Source organism: Daphnia pulex, chromosome 9 (assembly GCF_021134715.1).
Source record: "Daphnia pulex isolate KAP4 chromosome 9, ASM2113471v1".
Lineage (NCBI taxonomy): Eukaryota > Metazoa > Arthropoda > Branchiopoda > Diplostraca > Daphniidae > Daphnia > Daphnia pulex.
Window position 1 is genome coordinate 7,595,054 of NC_060025.1, and position 21,057 is coordinate 7,616,110.

General features: G+C 37.6%; 3 protein-coding genes and 1 long non-coding RNA gene across 10 annotated transcripts; 1 reads left to right on the plus strand and 3 right to left on the minus strand.

Moving 5' to 3' along the window:
- Positions 1 to 3,480: 3,480 nt before the first annotated feature.
- Positions 3,481 to 5,056, minus strand: LOC124202858. Of its 4 annotated transcripts, none has more exons than XR_006878359.1 (4): positions 4,848 to 5,056; positions 4,572 to 4,787; positions 4,292 to 4,510; positions 3,481 to 3,877 (listed from the first exon to the last, which is right to left on the minus strand). It is a non-coding gene; the product is annotated as an uncharacterized LOC124202858 (long non-coding RNA). The 4 variants fall into 4 exon arrangements; XR_006878357.1 differs by having other exon boundaries at positions 3,818 to 3,877; positions 4,292 to 4,483; XR_006878360.1 differs by having other exon boundaries at positions 3,818 to 3,877; positions 4,292 to 4,483; positions 4,572 to 4,776; positions 4,843 to 5,056.
- A 694-nt stretch (positions 5,057 to 5,750) lies between these two features.
- LOC124201613 (protein TEX261-like) lies at positions 5,751 to 6,970 on the plus strand. Its single transcript, XM_046597777.1, has 6 exons — positions 5,751 to 5,911; positions 6,087 to 6,166; positions 6,233 to 6,386; positions 6,451 to 6,518; positions 6,587 to 6,698; positions 6,770 to 6,970. The coding sequence occupies exons 1-6, from the start codon at positions 5,842 to 5,844 to the stop codon at positions 6,886 to 6,888; spliced, it is 603 nt and encodes a 200-aa protein (XP_046453733.1). The 5' UTR covers positions 5,751 to 5,841; the 3' UTR covers positions 6,889 to 6,970.
- Positions 6,895 to 13,544, minus strand: LOC124201612 (attractin-like protein 1). Of its 4 annotated transcripts, none has more exons than XM_046597774.1 (23): positions 12,953 to 13,544; positions 12,774 to 12,869; positions 12,497 to 12,625; positions 12,231 to 12,424; positions 11,967 to 12,152; positions 11,821 to 11,900; positions 11,457 to 11,706; positions 11,079 to 11,374; positions 10,866 to 11,010; positions 10,555 to 10,803; positions 10,224 to 10,479; positions 10,096 to 10,159; positions 9,663 to 9,755; positions 9,362 to 9,598; positions 9,058 to 9,289; positions 8,910 to 8,984; positions 8,476 to 8,837; positions 8,250 to 8,411; positions 8,057 to 8,187; positions 7,832 to 7,959; positions 7,606 to 7,769; positions 7,427 to 7,541; positions 6,895 to 7,285 (listed from the first exon to the last, which is right to left on the minus strand). In XM_046597774.1, exons 1-23 carry the CDS (start codon positions 13,321 to 13,323, stop codon positions 7,152 to 7,154), a joined length of 4,149 nt encoding a protein of 1,382 aa, XP_046453730.1. In that variant the 5' UTR covers positions 13,324 to 13,544; the 3' UTR covers positions 6,895 to 7,151. The 4 variants fall into 4 exon arrangements, with proteins under 4 accessions (XP_046453730.1, XP_046453729.1, XP_046453732.1 ...); XM_046597773.1 differs by having other exon boundaries at positions 10,087 to 10,159; positions 12,953 to 13,511; XM_046597776.1 differs by having other exon boundaries at positions 7,841 to 7,959; positions 12,953 to 13,440.
- Positions 13,545 to 15,987: 2,443 nt separating this feature from the next.
- LOC124202884 (protein PBDC1-like) lies at positions 15,988 to 16,975 on the minus strand. Its single transcript, XM_046599383.1, has 5 exons — positions 16,831 to 16,975; positions 16,701 to 16,766; positions 16,584 to 16,643; positions 16,222 to 16,517; positions 15,988 to 16,151 (listed from the first exon to the last, which is right to left on the minus strand). The coding sequence occupies exons 1-5, from the start codon at positions 16,858 to 16,860 to the stop codon at positions 16,088 to 16,090; spliced, it is 516 nt and encodes a 171-aa protein (XP_046455339.1). The 5' UTR covers positions 16,861 to 16,975; the 3' UTR covers positions 15,988 to 16,087.
- Between the last annotated feature and the right edge of the window lie 4,082 nt (positions 16,976 to 21,057).

Here is a 21,057-nt window from a genome sequence, read left to right on the forward strand (position 1 = left end):
CCATGTGATGATGTCTGTGAAACAAATAGTAGAAGACACTCCTAACCATTATAAACAACCAAAGTGATGTAACGATGTTATTCTGCTTCGAGGTTCTGTTGGTACCCACCACAAATTGGAATATGGAATACCTTCATTAAGTGTCAAACCCATCCATGTATTCTATTCTAATTGAAATTTAGGAAAGTGTGGGCCTAGAATTATGGTGTAAATTACAACTTTATAGGCCAGAAGTGGAACAGTGGATGTTTAATTGATTACAGGTAAGCCTAACTCTTGATTTGACTATCTTTGACCCATTTTTTTTTAAATGAGATATATAATTCGCCGATGGCGAATGTACTGAACTTGTTATTTCATTTATAATAAGTTTTTTAAAATAATATACAAAATTTTGTAGCATAAATTACCACCCAATTTTTGGTTGCTGACAGTACAACTCCAACGACAGTAGAACTCCATACATCAATACCCAGAAGCAGAACTCCTTGTTTTAAATTTTTTTAAAAATACCCGACAATAGAACTCCAGTTTGTTCTTCGAAAGCCTCGCAAATTTGCGGCGGATGCGCTCAAGTCTTTTACTGCGCCAAGGATCACCAGAAACAACATGCGTTTAGTGGCACGCCGAAAGGGTCACAAACAAAATGTAAAAATTAAAAAAAGTTTCGGCACAACACCATCTAGCGGTCAAATATAGAAATACATGCAAAATTCCCTTTTCTTGCCCCAAAACGCGAAATTTTCTTCGCTTATTCGTCAGAACGTGTCTACGTGAGACACAGAGACAGAAGAGAACTCAGAGAGACCACTCAAATTAAAAAAACCCGCTCGTAACATAGGTAAAACATTTCATCTGAGTCAACAGTCCTCCAGAGCTAGCTTCGAAAATTACCAATGATTCATAGGTAAACTCGAGTGATTTCGTCTGTAATAACTTGTCGGTGTTGGTGTTGGATAACCTTAATGTTTTTGTTTTTCATCAACTCACAGTCAGAGTAAACGTGAAAGTCGTGCAACCTACCGTCAACTATTTTTTTCAAACTCATTGTATTCTACTGTGTCATCGAAATGATACAGGTAAAAACCAACACTAGCTTTATTTCATGCTAAAACATATATTCTTCTCATGTTTTATTAGGATTCATCTTAATTATCGGCTGTTTCTATTGAACTTGCTAGATCACCGACCCCAGCATGGAACAATCTCTCATTCCATCTTATAGAGAGTCTTGGATAACTGATTGGTGATTTCATTGTATAAAAGTTCACTTGTCATGTTACTGAACTTTATTAATTGCAGTCTAATATGAATTTTTGTTTTATTTACAGGTTTCTAAATTGGTATGACTGGCTTTATGAGAAGTTATGTCCTTCCAAGAAAAAGGACTTATTACAGTCAACAAGATTCCTTGTTTGCTAACACATTGGCTGCTACCCTTGAATCTCCCTATATTTGTCAACGACAAAAAAAGAGGTTAAATATTGTGATCATGCCTATCATCATTGTAAGTTGTGTTTACATTGAATTTTGAGAAGTTGTCATACTAATAGAAATGTTAACGATTGTTTGGTTTCTTATTTAGATGTTGCCTATAAGACCAAATGTTGGGCATCTGGTTATCCCTCCAAAATAAGGTAATGACCACACGTTCAACGCGGATCATTCGCTTTGTCATCGAACTTGACTCATTCCATCTTCTGGATTGCTTAGGAAAGCTGATTGGTGTTACCTGTGTAACTTAATTGTCATGTCACTGAATTTAAATTTTGTTTACATTTTGTTTCTTGATTTAGCCATTTAGGTAATGACCGAGAAGATGCGGCCTACATGCACATTATTTAGGCGGCCAGCATCATTCGACTACCCAACTGGCTTCTACTACCCTGCTCTCAACACAGCACGGAGTTTTACCCTTAGATTTTTGGCTGTTCGCGATGTGTGATGGCGTTTCCTTGGACGAGATGATGATTTTGGCGAGAAAAATATTGCGTGAGTAATATACTTATAACTTTAATTATTCTTTTACTTAGTTTTAAAATGTTTTTTTTTTTTTTCATTTACAGGTTCTAACCTTCAGGTTCCTAAATATGAAAAGTAATGTTCTTTCAAGAAAGTGAACGAGGTCCCTTACTCCCTTGTTTGCTAACCCAATGGCTGCTACCCTTGAATCTCCCTATTTAGCTCCTTACACAGTCCCTCTTGATTTTAGGTATTGCTTTTTTTCGCTACAATCTTATTGAAAATTATTGTCATCCAATTAAATGTTCATTCTGCTTACAGGGTAATCCTTCGCTACTGATCATGGACTCCATTGGTGAAACTGAAAACCGACGAGAGAATGCTGTAATCCAAGACTGATAAATTGTGTAGTTAGATTAAATTACAAATGCATTTCTGGGCTCCCTTCTTTTCTGTGGCCCCGTTTCCCTCACTAACCACTAACCAACGCCCGCCGGTGGTCACTCACCCGCTGTGAAACCAGGAGGAGGGGAGGGCTCTGGTTGAACGGGGACTTGGAAGGCGCATGATCCGACGAAAACTTTTAGAGGGTCATGAGTCTAACCCGGAAGCCTATTATGACTAATCGCTCCCCAGTAAAACTTGCCTCGCACTCTTCTCTCTCCTTCCATTTCCAGGTAATCTCCCTGGATCTACGCCGACACTGCATGTGCGAGTTTTAGCAAGCAATCCGCCACCCAATTTGACAAAAAGTGATAGTTTGTTTTCACGGAATTTCGTCAGACGGTTACAAAATTTTTAATTCAACAATCTCATGTAGAAATTTGCATCTAGTCTACTGGTGCAAATTGTGATTCTTTAAGCTTGATTAATTTAGGTGATGTGTTGAAAGCAAATATGGGTAGCTAAACAATTTAACTATCCACTTCTTCTGAATATTTTGGTTTTAGATCACTTTGTTGTTTTTAGATTTTCTTGTGATCTATCTTCAAAATATTCTGAAAAGCGAATTAGTTCAATTTATTGGCTACTCACAATTTTTTTAACACATCTCCTAAATAATCAAGCTTAAAGAATCGCAATTTGCACCAGTAGACTAGATGCAAATTTCTACATGAGATTATTGAACTAGAAATTTTTTAACCGTCTGACGCAATTTCCGAGAAAACAAACTATCACTTTTTGTCAAATTGGGTGGCGGATTACTTGCTAAAAAGCCTCGCACAAAAAAAATTGTCTCAAACCGGACGCTCTGTTTAATGAATTGTTTATTTTGTAATGTGTCAGAAATGTAATAGATGGTTTATTTTTTTAACAATAACATGTACATATTACAGATATTTGATAATTGTGGGGAATTGGGGTTTAAGGAATGGGTGTTGATGGAAGTTATGGGGTGTTAGGAATAGATGTGGTTATATAGGTAGGTATATGGATGTGATAGACAAAGGATTTTATTTCTACCTTATTAAAACAAACAACGACTTCTTTTAGTTAACGAAAATAAATTGCCCCCCCCCAATCTCCTCCTCGCTGGTTTCCCAATCACGAAGGCATGTTTATTATTTGTTCAACGTAAAAATTCCCCGTATTACTATTTGTTTCATTCTCAACATATAAACGGTAAACTTCATAGACGCAAATTTCAATTAAACCAAATACTGGATGTAACTTATGAAGCACAACACCACCGATTCAAAACCAAGGAACTTTTCTGTTCCTTTTCCACATATAAACGGTTAACTGCATAGACACAAATAACAATTAAAACTGGATGTAACTTTTGTGCACAACACCAGCAGTCCGGCACCAAGGAACAGCAACAGCATAATTCGACGCAAAAAATCTTTCACCAGTATAGGCTGCAACAACATGCCATATTGGACAGCAACATCACTGCTACGTAAACACAAACCTATGACCAAAATGAAATTAATGTTTGATCAATGGAAATTTTGTATAAAATAAAAAAATCACTTCAAATGGAGTTCACCCAAATATTCTATGGCAACACTATCTGATATTCTGATAACTATAGTTAAAACAAAAATTTACATGAAACTAGATGATGACTCATTTAAGATTTCAATACAAATTCATTTGAAATTTGTAGTGCTTTGCAGCAAAACAAAAACATTCTTCTACAGTATCTGCCTATCTTGTTAACCAATTCCCCTTAAACAATCCATAACTCAATTTACATATGATCGAAGGAAAGAGCTGTTGACATGATGAAATCCCCAAATGTTAAAATGAAACAATGTAAGCAATTATAGTAGTCCAAGCATAATACTTCCCAAGTTAGAACTTATAATTTTTATCAAATTACCATTTCAAGGAGTTTTTTTCAGTTCTACTAGATGTCCAACATTTCGGCAACCACAATGCAGCATGATCCAGCGTCAACTCAGATACTGATCCCAGAAGACTTAAAGCATGGGACTCTCCCAAACTCCAGGACAACATCACCACCAAAGACTGCATGCAACAGCTCAATTTAATCACACCTTTCACTGGATGACTGCAACCAATCCATGCGCACATTAGACTACAACAAAGAAGCACAGACTTCACCTAGCTATTGAAAAACAAAATCAAGTTCAAATTACCAATTCAAGAAGTTTTCCTGCAGTTACACCCTGGATAGCACCAACTCGATAAACTGCATGAACTGCAACTCAACCATGACTCGATCACACCTTTCACCAACTGGCTGCAACAAAACCACATTAATGATACTACAGCCATGAAGCTCAGACTTTGTCGTGTTCTAAATTTCTGCAACAGTTGAGCAAAGGGATCTCCATTTCCGACCTGAAAATCAACTTATAAAAGTAAAACCTATTGCATTATTGCAGGGAGATTGATCAACAAAATTACTTTACTAGCTCTGTGAAGTGTTTCTGCACGAGATGAGACGTACAGCTAACAATGGCCGACATTTCGACAAAATGGACAGCAGTTTCCCACGTCATCACATTTGGCCAAGTAAACTTAAATGCCAGATTGCCTGTAAATTCAGACAGAGACGTCAAAGATTAATTAAATTTAAGAAATCCAAACTAGCATTACCATTTACATTTAATGGCTAAAAATGTAGGACCAAAATGTAGATCGACACCAATCAACTTGGAAGACACATTCAAGTCAGCGTCTCGGAAACAAATGGCAAATATTTCTTACTCACGAAGACACTCGCGTCACCTGGCGGATGGGAGGACAATCCGCCGTTATGGCGACCGTAGAACTCCACCGACAATAGAACCCCAATATTTTAAATTTAAAAAAATGTCTTTGTATGCGACAGTAGAACTCCAAAGACATAAGATGATAAGAACTCCTTTTTTAAATATTATTAAAAATACCCGACAATAGAACTCCACAACGCGACAATAGAACTCCAATAAATTCTTTAATTATTTTCATGTTCGACAGTAAGATGAATGTCTTTTCTTTCCATTAAAAAAGTCTAAATGGCGTACGTCATTAAATTTATTGGTAAAATGAAGCGAATAAAAGAAACGATGATTAACCGCACTTTCTCCTACTTCATCATTGGGTACAACCGTGCAACTGTAACGGCAATTAGTTATTAGTTATTACAATGTCAGAAGAACATAGAAAAACAACATAATGTTAACTTACAGTTAGCATCAATTATAAAAATTTTAATCAGCTTCTTGATTTTCCAACCATAGAGAAATTTCGAATTTTGTCTTTCTGCCTCCCATCTTGGCTAGCCAATCAAAGCTTGTTTTTATTTTATCCTCCGGGCACCTTCAAGCTATTCATTTCGTCTGCCATGTCATCACTGGCTAAACCAGAAAATAAAATATCTTTTGAGTTTTGACGTGCCTCTATTACAATTACACGTCTAGAATGTGGTTTTTGTTTGTCTTGGCGATTATTTCATCTATAATATTGATTTTGTGCGTGACCCTTGCAATTGGTATGTATCAGACTTGATTGTATTTAGCTGTAGTATGTCACGGCACAAACCCTAGCCAAGGCAGTAGCCGGTTTGAAAAACAAACGCTAATTAAGAGATCAATGAGCATTTATAAACGCACTATTACTTTAGTTTAAAAGAAATACTTTATGTTGGTATTTTGTTTTATTTGCAGCTGCTGGGTTATACTTTCTAGCTGAATTGGTCGAGGAATATACCAGTATTACAAGCAAAATTATTCGTTACATGATATGGGTAAGGCTTATAAATAGTAATTCGAAAGACTATTGTAAATCAAGTACAATTTCATTTTGATTACAGGCAAATCTTGTTATTCAATTTGGACTTGGAATATTTGAGTCATTCCCAATTAGCCTTTTACTTTGTAATGTCATTCATCAACTGTGTAATTTGTCAATTTTGAAGACATTTCCTTACTTTATTTTAACATCACCATCATTCATCCTCGGTCTAGGTAACAAAACTTGTTCTGCAGTTTAATTTTATTATAAACAATTTAATTTCATTTATTCTCATAGCTTCTCTTGGACTGAACCACTATTGGGCTTTTGCGTTTTTTGGGACAAAGTATTTCCCCTTTCTAGAGGTAAGCTACATCATATTTTCCAAGGTAAAATCACAAGTTGTAACCATTGAATGGATCATTAAATTTAGGTGTTGGCTTACTTTACCATCTCACTATGGATGATCCCATTTTTATTCTTTGTAAGCCTTTCTGCCAATGAGTATGTTCTCCCGACAACATCAGAAAGAGGACCACTCATCAGTAAGTTGCCCACATTATTTCATTATAAGCTCAAATCTAACGCCTATTATATTGTTAACTTGTATTATTAGATAATGAAGATGACCTGGTCTCACACTATTTTTCAAGTAACAAGAAGAAATATGGGCTGTTATATTTTTTCAACTACATCAAAGACTTATCATGGATCTCCCCGCAAAAGCAATTTTAATACATCTTGAAATGAAATATTTGTATTGATTGATATTAATACCAGAAACAAATACACATTAGGCGCTTTGTACAAACACGAATAATAAGTTGTCATGGTTACATATTTTAGAGCCAATCATGCACACTATTGTAGGAATGTTACAATAAAAGACGAAACGAGAGAGTCTAATAAAAGAAGCGAGTAAAGAGTGAAATAAAAAATTTGTTTTTTTTGCAAAGAATAGATAAAGAATAAGAAGGTTGAATTTTGAAATCATAATTTCACGCGAGTTGTGAAAGCGTTGGAGGAGTTTTCGCTTTAGGCATACTCCTGGGCATTTCACGAGATTCACTGATGTTGTTCTTTCGACTCGAGTACGAACCTAGAGAGACGAGCGTCGAGGCAATTGCTAGCCCTAAATTGATATAAACAATTCAAAACCAAATTAGAAGGATTTATGTAATAAAATTCTCAATAAAATTAACAATGGCTTAAACTTAATCAAACTTAACAAATGGTCTAATAAAATTAACAAGAATGAATCAAAGTGAAGTACCCGACTGTCCTGGGGGTGTGTAGGGAAGAGTCCCATTTGGAAGTCGTATCAAAAGCGATAGCACAGCAGCCTTCTGATCGACGCAAGGTTCTAAAGCAATCGGACTTGGACGGAACTGCAAAATAATACGCATGATCTGTGAAATTAATGGTTACGTATTGATCTCTGATGGGACTTACCCTGCGTCTTCGACGGACGGCATTAGAAGTAACTGCTGATGAATGGGAAGATGAAGATGAGGGAGCTGGGGTTACGTTGTTGCACAGACTCGTTTCAATTATATGTTGATTCATAGAACCACTTTGAGTGCCCACTACCGTGACTCCTTGACTTCGACTTTCAACTAAATTTATAGTTATTAACACATGACAATGAAATATGAATAAAAATAACTCAAATACTAACCTGACGTACATCTATTATTAGGGACGGGGGCACGACGAGGGAAATTGGGCGGCACTTGGAGTTCCACAAGTACGTGCGAAAATGGGCGAGAGGCCATTTGTTCCATCTCTACAAACAATCTCTGTCGCCTAAATGAAGAAAATAAAAAACAAAGACGTGAGAACACATATCATTAAGAGTTAGAAGCCAAAAATGGCTGGGAATTGGACGGGAAAATGTCTTTACCTTCGATACATGTCGTACTTCTGCTTGATTTTCCACAAAATTGCGGCCATCATGAGCAGGGATATAAAGCAAGCAGAAAAGGTGATGAAAAACTGTTGCAACTCCAATTTTGGATGTTGACTGAACGAGACCTGAAATTGTTGAACGAAAATTTGTATCTTTCCTTTACATTCAAGCTAGAATTTTCTAATACCGTAATTTGGATTGGCGAGCGGAAATCGTAGACGTATACGTAAAACGTAGTATTCTCTTCACTGCCGAAGTGATACTCATTACGTTGAAATCTCGATTTGAATGTGGTGCAATTGTAATTAAACAATATATACTTTTCTTCGTCAATGTCCTCAGCATCCACCTGAGGGGTAAAAAAAAAGAAAAATTAGAGCCCGAACAATGACATTCAATCTGAGGTGAACAACCTTGGCTGATCTAACACTGATGTTCAGCTTGGCCAGCGTGGAGCACTGTACACTGAATTCAAGATCAAGGTCAGGCTTCAGGGGTACGTTGCGGAAATTGATCTGCTTGATGTGGCGGTCTTCTTTCTTGGAGAGATTAAACGTAAATTGGAAATCGAGTTGTAGGTCGTAATAGCATGTCGGTAACACTGTCCAGTTGGCCGGGACACCAGAGTTGGTGTTGGCATGTGACGATACTGTTAGTAGCCCAGGTGAGTAATGATTTGCTAAATCACATCGTTCACAGTGATCCCCCACAACGCCTTTAGTGGTGCAAAAGCAACGACCAGTGAGGGGATGACATTGTGTTCCATGTCCACTGCCTTTAATTTAAAACCAGCACACATGGATTAGAAATGTTTCCAAAAATACAGAATATCAAAGATTTGTCATACATTGGCAAGGTGAACATGTTCCTCCGTTCACTGGATTTCCAAAGTAGCCTGAAGTACAGGTTTCACAATGGGGACCTGGTGTAATTTATTAAAAAAACGGTTTTGATAAAATCATAATCAGCAAAACAAATAAACTACGAGTGATTACCTTCGGTAAGGTGTAAGCAAGGCTGATTGCATTTCTGAGTTCCCTCAATGCACGTACTATGACCATTACATTGGCACGGTGGACAACTGGTGAAGAACCACTGTTGACTGGGACAGAACAGTTCTGTACGAAAGTTCAGTACATTTGTCACAGGACCACTGAAACCACCTGGCATGCAAGTTCCTGTTCCTCGGTTTGAACCATCATCACACCAACCGCAAGCGGGATCCTCCTACAAATATGCGAGAAAAAAATATATTGAAGGTTATTCCACATTTCAACCAAACGCATGTCCGTATTCAACCTGGCATTCGGAACAGCTGCGATGTGATTTGCACGTAGTCATTTTCGTATAGACACTTGCTCCTAGAGGTACATTTCGTTGTCCTGATGAACCCCCGTCTTCAAGTTGCGGGAAGTCCAAATCTCGGCATTTGTTCTCATGTGTAGTCCATTCGGTGCAGAGACCATATGGAAAGGAAGGAATGTAGGCGTTCTTGTCAACACAGCGATTCTGATTTGAGCACCACAAGCAAGGACCCTGTCAAACAATTCCAGTAACGAATGATTCCTACGTGGTTATTAAAATGATGATATTGAAATACCTGGGTGCAATTTCTGCAATTGGTACGCAAACTGCATGCTGCGTCACATACTTGATCTTCTTTAACGTCAACTTTCTCAGTACGGTTTCCCATCTAAAAATCGAAACACAAGGTCAATGTAAAATATAATCAGAAAAAAAGAACGTTAATATGAAACCAAACCGCTGATTTCTATCAATTAGGTACTTTTTTTAAATATGACAAATTCTTCACGACATGCAAAATCTAATTTAAAAACGTCATGACCTTTTTTAATATCATTCAAGTTTATCTGAATCTTTTAAAATGGGTAATGAAACGTGCAAAGGCCGGACACCTAATAAAAGCCATCCGTATGAATGAAAGTCGTGTTCATGAAAAAACGAAAGCAATCGTGCTGTTTAAATAAGGATTTAAGAAAGAGACGCAAATGACAAGATGTAACCTTGCGCACATATGAGTAGCAACGGGCGTCAGGCTCCCAATGGCAATGCGGTTCCGTATGGCAGGCTGAGCAGCTGAAAAGCAAATCGGCTTTATGAAAAGTTTCAAAGGCTTAACTTCGACACCGGATTACTGTACCTATGCAACAGCCTACAAGAGTTGGCGTCGGCCACTTGACAGTGCTCTAGTGAAGGAATTGCTTTTGTATGTGTAAGCCCTTCTTTACACTTGGCATATTGGCAATTATGGCCACACCAGACGCAGTTAAATGTCGTATGCAAACAGGTCGGGCAACTCGAAATTGAACCACACTGCAAAGTTGAATTGATTGCATATCCTATCGCCGAGGCAGAAGAAGACCATTCAGTCTGGGAGTTTGGCGACTCTGGAAACGCTATAAAGAGAAGATTTCTTACTAGTTACATTTGCTGGGGGAAAAAAAGCAAAGGAAAAGTAGAATTCCAATTACCTAAACCTGGACATTTTTCATATCCTTCTTTAGATACACTGGCTAAAGGCTCGCATTTTTTGGCTGCTTTGTTCCAAACACACTTTACACCAGGCATGGCGGTAAGACATTGCTCCTTGGTTGCGAGAGATGTACAAATGCCAACAATGTAAACTAGAACATCACTCTTCAATCGCCCGTCAAACCCGCCAAAAATCAACATTCCATAAGGAAGCAATGGTTGGTGGTACTCATCACTATCATTCAAATCTGGAAAATAAAATTGTTTATTTACTCGGGGAAAAAAAAACTAAGTTAAGAACTTTCATTACCTGAGGAAGGACCAAATGAAGCAGCTAAATGCCCGTAACGAGACAGATCGCCACCAACGCTGGTGGCCGCAGGTTGATTTAATTTGAACCAAGTGTCACACACTGTATCGTAGGCGATAAAGTCTGATGAATAACACTTGGCACCCTAATTTCGTCCGAAATAACCATATTAGAAAGTTTCAAGAAAATTCTTTAAAAAAAATTACGCCATACATTGCTAATTGCCGTTTCGTTATGTGTGTTTCCTCCGTAAACAAGCATGAGGCCACCGCTCATAATAGCGGAATGTAGATAACGGTAGGAACCACTCGATGGATGAACACGCCAAACTCTTAGCGCCGGATCGTAAGAATGTAGGGCATCCGTCAAACCATAGGCAGAGCTACTTTCTGACTGGTAACCGCCGTAGACATATATACGTTTCGTTAAAGGATCCCATACAGAACTGTGGCCATAGGATCCCTGAACCAGGGCACCAGAACTGGACACTACACTCCACTGTCGACTATCTGAAATTGGGTTAGTCAAAGAAAAATAAACAGAATTATGAGCTAAAATCATTTTCTATATTTTTAAAATATGCAATTTTACCTATACTGTACTCTTGCAGAATGTTGAGGTATCCATAGATAGGATTGTAACCAAAAATTACATACATCTTATCCTTGACCAAGACTGCAGTGTGGCCCGTAGTTGCTACCGGGCCACACAATCGATGATGGCACTCTTTATTTTTACTGGGCGCTACGAGTATCCATTCTTTTGTAGACAGGTCAAGGCTCCATAATTGGGACGAGACGGAACCATCATGAGTAACGCCTCCATACATATATAAAACTCCCTGAAGCAGGTAAAATTAGTAGGTTGGGTTCTTTTGGCAATCGATATTAGGTGTGGTATAGCGAAACACCGAAAATAAAACATGAAATCGCCAGCACTATCGGTCTATCCTTACCTCATGTATTAGAGTAGAGTGGCCGTGACGCAATGTTGGAATAAACAGTCCGTTTGTTTCTACGCGGGACCAGTCGTTTCCTATTGATTAAAATATTTGAATTAACTGAAATTCCATTATCCATTACAACCTCAACAATCACAAACCTGATATATTAAAAGCCATAGTTAACGGTAACTTAAGATCTAATCCATGCCCTCCAACGACCCATAGAATTCCTTTCCAGACAGATCCACTACTTTGAGTGCGAGCCAGACGTTCGTCACGAGTTCCATTGAATTCCCAGACACTGGTCCAAAATCCTCTGTCCCTAGTCTGATTACAGTCAAGCCCTTTAAAAAAAAAGAATCAGAGATTTATTATTGTTATAAAGAAAGCCTAGCTTTCTAGCATAGCTAGTGCTATATTACCTGACCATCCTTCATCACAGACACAGCTGTGAGTTTCCATATTGCATACACCATGTTTGCTACAATTATTAGGGCAGACAGCATACTGACAGCTATGTCCATAGAAATCAGCATCACAAGTGCAAGTACTTCCAATACATACACCATGGCCAGAACATCTTTTTCCCTCTTCATTAAAAGGGCATGAATTTATACTGTGAAAAGATTATTTTGATTTAGTTGATTGAGAAAGTCTGCCAAAAATGAAAATAATGCTAATAACATACCTATAAGATATATTAAATCCTGACATGTTATATGCCAAATCACTGTAAAAGTATAGCAGGATAGTGTTGGAAGTAGAAGTTATTTGATTTAACTCTTCCACCTTGTAATTGCCATATATGGTTAGGCCACTGGAAATGCAAAAAAAAAAAGTGTTTTCACAAAATTCCCTTTTAAGGAGATTGAAATGTTTAAATTTTCAACTAACAGCCACTTATAGACTAAAACTAACAACAATATATGTGTTTGTTTTGATAGCGATTTCCCCATTTGTTATACCTGTATACTGCGAGAAGTGAGGCAAAAACAGAATCTCCATCATAGACATAGAGATGATCCCAACTACATTCTGTTGCAAATTCAATGAGCTGTAATCTAAAGAATTAAGGAAATATTTATATTAATGAAATCAATACTGTTGCGAGAAATTTTTTACTTTTCTGAATTTGTGTACTTACGAAATAGTTGCATTGGGCACAGAACTTTGAACAATCCATGCACATTTTGTATCTAATGAATAATTGCTAGGTCCATCAGAAAGGAAGCCAAAGGGACGATTTAACAATATTTTCCCTCTACACTGTGGTATTTCTGCCCAGGTAGGAAGAGGTGAAGGTATATTGAAAAGTTGCTGATCATTTTGTTCACCAAATTCCGACTCGCTGATGCAGGTTTGTGTATGATTGTCGCACTGATAGACTTCTTCAGCCTTGGAAGTTTGGGTTGCAATTAGTAATCCAAGACAGACTAGATATAAGGCTGCTATACTATGTTTTCTGCGATATTTATAAAATTCTACGGCACTGATAAAGGATGATTGCAACTCCATGTTTCATCCATTCGACTAACAACTAACAACGAGTTTCTCAATAAACAAGAAGAGAACACTCGCAGCAAAACAGTCGTGTCGACTGTCGAAGGCGTGACGTCACATTGCCCACGGGCATGGGCATTGGGAAGACTCGGCTGAGAGAGTTTGCATACAGTATACCAGCAGCAGCAGCAGCAGCAGGCCAATCACCGGATTTTTCTTCTTTTTTCCTTCTTTATTTTTCAGTCCATTTCTCCACAAGAACCCCGGTGCTGCTCTAGCACCGCCTTTTTTGCTTCAGTCTCTCCAAGGTAAAAGACAAAAATAAGTGAGCAGCGAAATGGGTTTTATCCAGATGTTTTACCACCGCGAAGCACCAGTGGCGGCGAGCCCTTAAAAGAGAATAACAGAGTGCAATGTCCTAATGAAAGCGCCTTTTTTTTATTTTTCACGGTAGCACTAATTTATATTCTTCTGCCATCTTTGTCAAACGAACTTAATCAGTTTACCATCGATATTCTCGTGGTGCATTATTTATTAGTGCTGCTTTTCTTTCTGTTTCATCATTAAATTGTTGAAGTTCGGTTAAACGAGTTATCCCTGAGGTATATTTATATACGAAGGTCCTTAACAATATAGGGTGTGGGGTATAGGGGGTAGGGTAGTAGTAGCTAGTAGTGAAATTCAGAGGGTTTAATGTCCATTTAGTGTTCCTTTATACGTTTCTTCCCTGAATGACCAATTGTCACCAAATTTTGTACATAATTCTGTCAAAATTTGATACATGGCGTAACGGGGTTTTCATTTGTTTTTATTACTGTTTTAAAAATTTAATTTGCGTATTTGTATTAGCTGGTTGCCGAATCCTAGGCAGTGAATTCGCTTTTGTTTGCTTAACCTTCCAACTGTCAGAGTGCTGAGCAGTGTAAACAAAAAGAAAAAAAGTTTGAATCTTCCCTAGCAAGACAAGTTTTCATGATATGATATTGATTTTTTGATGATATTTGATTTGATTTTTATTGTTCTTGTTCGATTTTGTCTTTATTGTTCTTATTATTGCCTCTTTTTGTTTACTGTTTTTAATAAATGATGATCTTGATTTTAATAAATTTTTTGATCAAGTAAAATTTCTATTCCCCTTTTTTTTAACAGTTAGTCATCAACCAAGAAGTTGAGGAACATTTTAAAAATGTTTGATCATACTCATTTTGAAGCTCTGGGTCATCTCTCTCTTCTTCCCATGTCCTCTCCACAGTCATCAAGATCTTTTGGCGGTCGTGAAGAGTTACCACCGATCTTCCACTTCCATTTACCCCCGAAAGTTTTATAAGTGTAATTTTTCAAAAGTTACAAATTTAAATTTCCTAAATGACTTGATCGAGATTCGAACCCCGATCCATACGAGTGGCAGCCCGGGTTTCTAACCAATAGACCATCATTGACATGAAGTCTGAGGGAAAGCGTGGTCGGCTTGGTGTGTACACCAAACAATGTAACGAAAGACGAAGTAAAGTTATGGTAATATCGCTAGCGACGCTACCATCGGTATCGATTTCGGAACCGATCATAAAACACTTAGGTTATATGCCTGAATTAAGATTTTTTCAGCGGTGGTTTAATCTAACTGCTATAAGACCACATCCATTTCTTTATATGTAATATATATGTAACTAATAATTTTTCCAATTCCATGTTACTATAGTAATAAATGTTGCTAAAACTTAATCTAAACATGAAGTGCGACGTGGGGTGGCGGGGTGAAGCCTCCGCCACACCTAAGTCGCACCACTCATAATATTTTTTATTAACATATTATTAGTCCATTAGTTATAAAGAATCAATTATGAAAGAGAATAAAGGGAAACAGAATTTTCCAAACGTTATAGTATGTATTAATCTACCATAACCTTTATTTTCTGTCTCTTTAACGTTTAAAAAAAATTACCGAGGGATATTACCGAAGGAATCTTGTTTGCCGCGAAATTTTAAATTGCAGTATGCAGTATTAATTTGTGAATCAATGTCAAACACAAATACTAGAATCTCACGCATTGCGCATGAACAAACTATTTTAAAAGTTTCATCTCACAATGGTTTTAATGGGAGGAGGAGCTTGTACGAGATTTTTTCCACGGGTTGATTTATCCGGGAAACGAATCTGTCATATCTCATATACTCTTGATTTATGCCAAAATGTCGACTTAAGACTCAAAAACTCTACGCAGCAGCACAGCCACATTCAGCGATTTTAGAAAGGATTATATGGCGTCTTGAATATGTGGGTTAAGTAATCCCATAAAGCCAGATTTTCCGACTTTTGTATCCCTGCATAATAAATCAAAATTTAACGCTGAAAATGTCAAAGTTGCTGGTGCTGTAAGTGCATCCTCGATCGATACAGAAGTTAGTCATGATTTTCTTGAAAATAACCATGTTTGCAAATACATTTTGATAATCAAATGTTACAGTTTACCACAATAAAAAGATAGTCAATACCGCGTGTACAGTACTTCAAACGGAATTCCGATGTCTTTCTATTTGCTCGAATTAGGCCTATACTAGGAAATTCAAGTGCAAATACAAACATGTTTACCATCTTCTACTCTAGACTATATGATCGGCTTAATAGATTATGTGTATACGTAATATGTAAATCAAATACCACGAAATGCAAAAGAGATGTTACAATAATCAAATTCAGCGTTTATTTTCATCCCGGAGAAAGCAAACTTTTGAGTAAATAGTGCTCAAGAGTAGTATTTTCTTGTTAATTTCTCAGCTTTCAGGATCTAGTTTGAAGTTTTTTAGGCTTGAAATTGGTTCTGATCAAATCATTGTGCCCTTCCCTGTAGAGAAACAAAAAAGCAAATGACATTACAGCAATAAAAAAAGGTTACATTTTTTCAGACAAAATACCTATTTCTTGCTAGTTCAATTGCTAAGAACTGTACTCTAGGTACAATCATGGAATTAGATTCACAGTATTCCTTGGCTGAGTTTAGGCGAATCAATGTTGCGTAATTGTAATCTTCCACCGTTTCCTTGTAGATTTCACAAAATGATCTCCAGAATTCTTTGGCATCAGCAGATTTGAGTTGTTCTTCGGTTACAGAAGCCACATTGAGGTCAGGAAATGTTTCCCGAAAATGTTTATAAAGTTGATCATCCATTTTGGTCAATCTTAAAACTTTAGGGTCCACTGAGCTCAATAACTACTGATCAATTGAAATTTAATGACACAACTCATGGCTGGAAAATAAACGACTCAATAGACTTACATTGAAGTAGATTTCAGCATGTTCAAATGCTTTAATGGCCCATAATTCTTCAATCATAGACTGCAAAGAGTAAAATTAAGAAAAATATTGTTGAAAACCAAATGTGTATGATCTTACGTCATTCACGAACTCCTCTGCTGGTCGCTCCAACACCGAGGCTGCAGCAAGCAATCCATCAGCTCCCTGTATTATAAATGAAGACCGACAATTTATTTAAGCATTCGAATAACATAGCACGTCAACTCACGATGTCTTTTCCGAAATTTTCCACAGCCATGACAAATTATTATCAACTTTTTCGTTAAGAATTCTGACCGAAAGGACGACACACGATTTATAAAACATCAACTCGTGGATCTAGCAGACGAAATCCAATTTGACACTTTATGCCATCTAGCAGATATTAATAACACCAAATTGAACTCGCAGAAATTTTTCAAAAAAGAGAAAATAAACAAAAAATTTCGTTGTTTCTTCTTTGTTTTAATAATAAAAGAACATGTAGCAGTTACTTTAAGTATCTTCACACTCATAAAGAAATAACAACCAGCCGTGATTGCCGTGATTACTGACAAAATGTTTTTAAAACAGTGATGCCTTCAAAATACACAAATAATTGATCATTAAAGGGCTTTGTATGTGTATTTTGGTAAAGAAAACGTGGCAATTTTTCGCCACGGTGTTATCTTTCCCCGGCAACGATGGTGTACGTTCACATCCTTGATTGTGTTACTGTTAGAGAGAACATTGTTGTGTAAATATGCCGTCCCCGTTGCGGAGCAGCGGTCATCCGCTCGGCGTTGGCTAAAATATACACAAAATCAGTTGCTATTGTTGTGTTAAATTTGGACTGTCCAAAAGACATGATTTCCGGCAAAAATTAAATTTCACCAGTATACTCTATAATCACCAGGCCGTTTCATACAGGGCTGTATAATGGACGGAAACGAGTCAACACAACTATGAATAGTTTGTTTGTCTACGCTTATTTCAATCACGTTTTATTTTACCGACTGGCTATTGCAACATCTGGACACAACCGGAAATGCGGTATTGGTGTATAATACATTATTAGTTTATTACCTCACATTTCAATAGTATTTGTAGCAAAAATAAAATAAATAAAAACAGACACAAACAAACGAGGTATTAATTATAACGTAGAGAGGATGTGGATTTACAATGCACAATCAAAAATAGATAAAAATGTAAGGTGTGAAACGATCAAAAAGAAATTCAGTCAAAGGGCGTTTTTCGTTGTTGTTGTCGATTGACCTTAATTAAAAAAAAAAAAAAAAAATCTTTAAATGACATTGATACAACCTGGATGTTTTCCAAACCTTGCCTTTCAAACGCATCAGACAGATCGGATGGACAGGTTCTCGCTTCAAACGAAATTGAAAGATGGCGACCTTACATTTTTCTTTCTTTTGATTTTATCTTTTTTATTTTTAATTTTCTCGGTTGTTCGAGGTAGTATCGAATTTCAATTTCAAGGTGTCTGCCCTGTCTCTTTGTGTAAAACTGTTAACAGGTTCATTATTAATGATGGGCGTCACAAAGTCACGACGAACGATGTTGGAAAGGCAATCAACGCGCGTGAGTTATTATATGTTGTTCTCCGATTGGATACATGAACAGGTTTGCTTACGGATGGAAAGACCCACCCTCGATCAATTTTCTTTGACAAGAAGCCAAGTAGCTTTGTATGACTATCCCACGTCTAACATATTATATGCGTCCTTCTCTCTCTCTCTCTCTTTACGCGCTTTAGACGGTACGGGCTGTCTCAGGGTCGATTAGGACGTTATTTTTTTATTTTTTTCTGGTTTCTAGACCGTAGCGAATATTTAGTGCCCCATTATACTTACAAGTTTGGTTGGACCGTTCAAAAGGCTGGGCAATTAACGAAAGCCTTCCCTCATTTCAATTTCGATGCCTCGAGTCGATTTGAGTCGCTGTATGGTTTATTTTGAGCGGAAACTCCCATGGCCAGCAAAAGCTCGAGGGGGTTAATCCGGTGCAATTTGCTTTTGATTGGGGCGAATCAATATCAAGTTTTGGGGGGAAAGCGGGAATCGTGTAAAAAGGCAATTAACGGGTGAGTCATTGCGAATGAAAAAAAATAAAACGTTCGTCAATTGAGAATCTTTTAAATAAAATAAAAAGAATCTACGACTCTCTCTCTTGAGTGTGTGTGTTAAAAATACATTGGGCAAAAGTGTGTCAATAGTGACTAATATTTTCTCGCCATCATCTCAAGACCCTTTTTGCCCATTCTCTCGAAAGTACAGGCGGAAAATCACATCCAATATTTGATTCACAATCACCTTTCACCGCAGTCACTCCTTTTTTTTCTTTCTTTCTCAGATCGATCTTATCACCTTATATATAAATGGCGATTCCTCGCTCATGTTTTTACATTTTTCTTCTTAAAAGAAATTACACACACACACACAAAAAACGAGCAATACCTATTACACCAAGTAGTATTTCCATTTTTGTATTTTTGCTATTGCAGCGCTTAATCAAATGATTCCAGACGAAATAAAAACAACAACAACAACCGTCTCTATACACTGAAATCGGGAAAATACGACATCAGCAACATTTGGTTTCTATTCCCCCCCTCTGGAAAAAATTGCGAACGTTGCACGGAGTGTCCAATATTTCCCGCAGGGGCACTCCCTAACCATTATTAAATAGAGAGAGAAAACAATAAGAGGGACGGTAACTTTCCTCCGGCTGGAAGAAATTGCAACGTTTTTCCATACATATTTCTTTTTTAGTGAAACGTCATCATTTTTTTTTCGGGAGGAACCAAACAGAAAACGGAAAAATTTCAAGTCGAAAGCGTGTGGTATCTGTTTTTTTTTTGTTAAGCATTTACGTATTTTTATGCTTCTTCGTACTACGTGTAGCATCGCTGAAATTCACCTCAAGCGCACACACAGCATGTCATGCTTTCCCTTTTTTGAAATTATTTTTTTAGTTTTCCATCGTTACACACACTGCACGGAGAAGGGAAAAAATATTAATTTGATTTATCTGATTGACCTTAAAGCGTCAACGCCCTACTTGCAGAAATTGAATCGATATTTCGTATTGCGGATCTAGAAATGTTTTGAGAGAGAGCTCTTTTGAAAATTAGGGGGTGGAAAAACTATTGAAATATTGAAATGCCGCTGATTGGAATGTATTTGTCGTCCGTGTCGCGTGTTGTGTATTATATAGACGCGCATGCGTCCCTCGACTATTGATTAGTCCGTGTGTGTATACCGTCATAACACCGCGACTGGATCGGGCATCTCTTGACTTTTCCCTCGTTGATTGTTTGCGATATTTGGGAATCTTGCCAAAACTATTTATCTTCTTCTTCGTCTTCTTCTTCCTCCTTTCTTGTTTTTCTCAGCTCAAGCTCAGCTCGTTTCCAACGTAATAAAACCGACCCGCATTCCTTTGTCTCATTTCTGCAGCAAGTTATTCACCAAAGTAATTAGATAACAAGCTCCGGACGAGAGCGGTTGGTGGGAAAAACAACAAGTATTTCTAGCAATCTATCGCGCATCTTTTTTCGCCAATTACCTAATTGAAAAGATCAATGTACGCATTCATTACGTACACACTGCCAATCCGATTGGATTTGAATGTCAGTCGATCCACACAGCTGTTAATAATAAACTAACAAGAGTCGCTCTAGACATAATGTAACAGTCTCAAGTCGGTGATGATTGCGTGGTTGAGACGCACAAGCGGTTAGCCAAGATTCATTAAGTTAGTGTGTGTGTGTGTCACGTGAGAGAAGGTAATTGGAGCAGAGCTCGGAACCAATGTGTGTATAAAAATAGGGACCGTAATGTTTCTGGCACTCACGCGGACCCCGCCGTCTATCCTTTTGTCTGCCGTGATTGAGGCCGCCAATCCCGTGCGATTCATCAGACGGTAATTGATTTGTCTTGCCATCATTTTCAGATCGAGCGGCCACCAGAAAAAGACAAGACTCTTTACCTAATTGAACGAGCGGGAAAATGATCTTGATACTATTTTGTCGGAATATTTTTTGTTTTGTATCCAGCTCGGGAAAAATAAAATCAAAATAATACTTGTCCAATCAGTTGCGCGAACCCCGACAGCAGTAGCCATAAATTGCGCGTAGTATTATATTATATTCTAAAGAGTCTTGTGACTTTATATGCGCACGCCGAGAAACCTCTTCTTCTTTTTTAGATTGTATTTTTCATGGTCTCTCATCGAACGATGGCGATGGCGACGGCGGCCTTTTTATCGTCACGACGCGCAAAATGGCGTTGCACGAACAATTCAAAGTGTATGACCACCCGCGGCAACGACTTTCTGATTCCCTACATAGATTCTCTCATTTCCAGTTGGACGGCCGACACCAAAAAAATTTATGGATAATTGATCGCATCTCGTTTCTGCGTATATCTACCGAAAAAAACCCCAAAAAAACAAA

What these genes read in the sequence shown, in the direction of transcription:
- LOC124201612 (XM_046597773.1), bottom strand. Translation starts at nt 13,323, where the DNA reads ATGGAGTTGCAATCATCCTTTATCAGTGCCGTAGAATTTTATAAATAT. An exon ending in TATGGCTTTTAATATATCAG is followed by an intron (nt 11,901 to 11,966) that starts GTTTGTGATTGT and finishes TTTAATCAATAG; the next exon opens with GAAACGACTGGTCCCGCGTA. An exon ending in TTGCTTACACCTTACCGAAG is followed by an intron (nt 8,985 to 9,057) that starts GTAATCACTCGT and finishes AAATTACACCAG; the next exon opens with GTCCCCATTGTGAAACCTGT.
- LOC124201613 (XM_046597777.1), top strand. Translation starts at nt 5,842, where the DNA reads ATGTGGTTTTTGTTTGTCTTGGCGATTATTTCATCTATAATATTGATT. An exon ending in AGTATTTCCCCTTTCTAGAG is followed by an intron (nt 6,519 to 6,586) that starts GTAAGCTACATC and finishes CATTAAATTTAG; the next exon opens with GTGTTGGCTTACTTTACCAT. An exon ending in AGAAAGAGGACCACTCATCA is followed by an intron (nt 6,699 to 6,769) that starts GTAAGTTGCCCA and finishes TTGTATTATTAG; the next exon opens with ATAATGAAGATGACCTGGTC.
- LOC124202884 (XM_046599383.1), bottom strand. Translation starts at nt 16,860, where the DNA reads ATGGCTGTGGAAAATTTCGGAAAAGACATC. An exon ending in CAGAGGAGTTCGTGAATGAC is followed by an intron (nt 16,644 to 16,700) that starts GTAAGATCATAC and finishes TACTCTTTGCAG; the next exon opens with TCTATGATTGAAGAATTATG. An exon ending in ATTGAACTAGCAAGAAATAG is followed by an intron (nt 16,152 to 16,221) that starts GTATTTTGTCTG and finishes GTTTCTCTACAG; the next exon opens with GGAAGGGCACAATGATTTGA.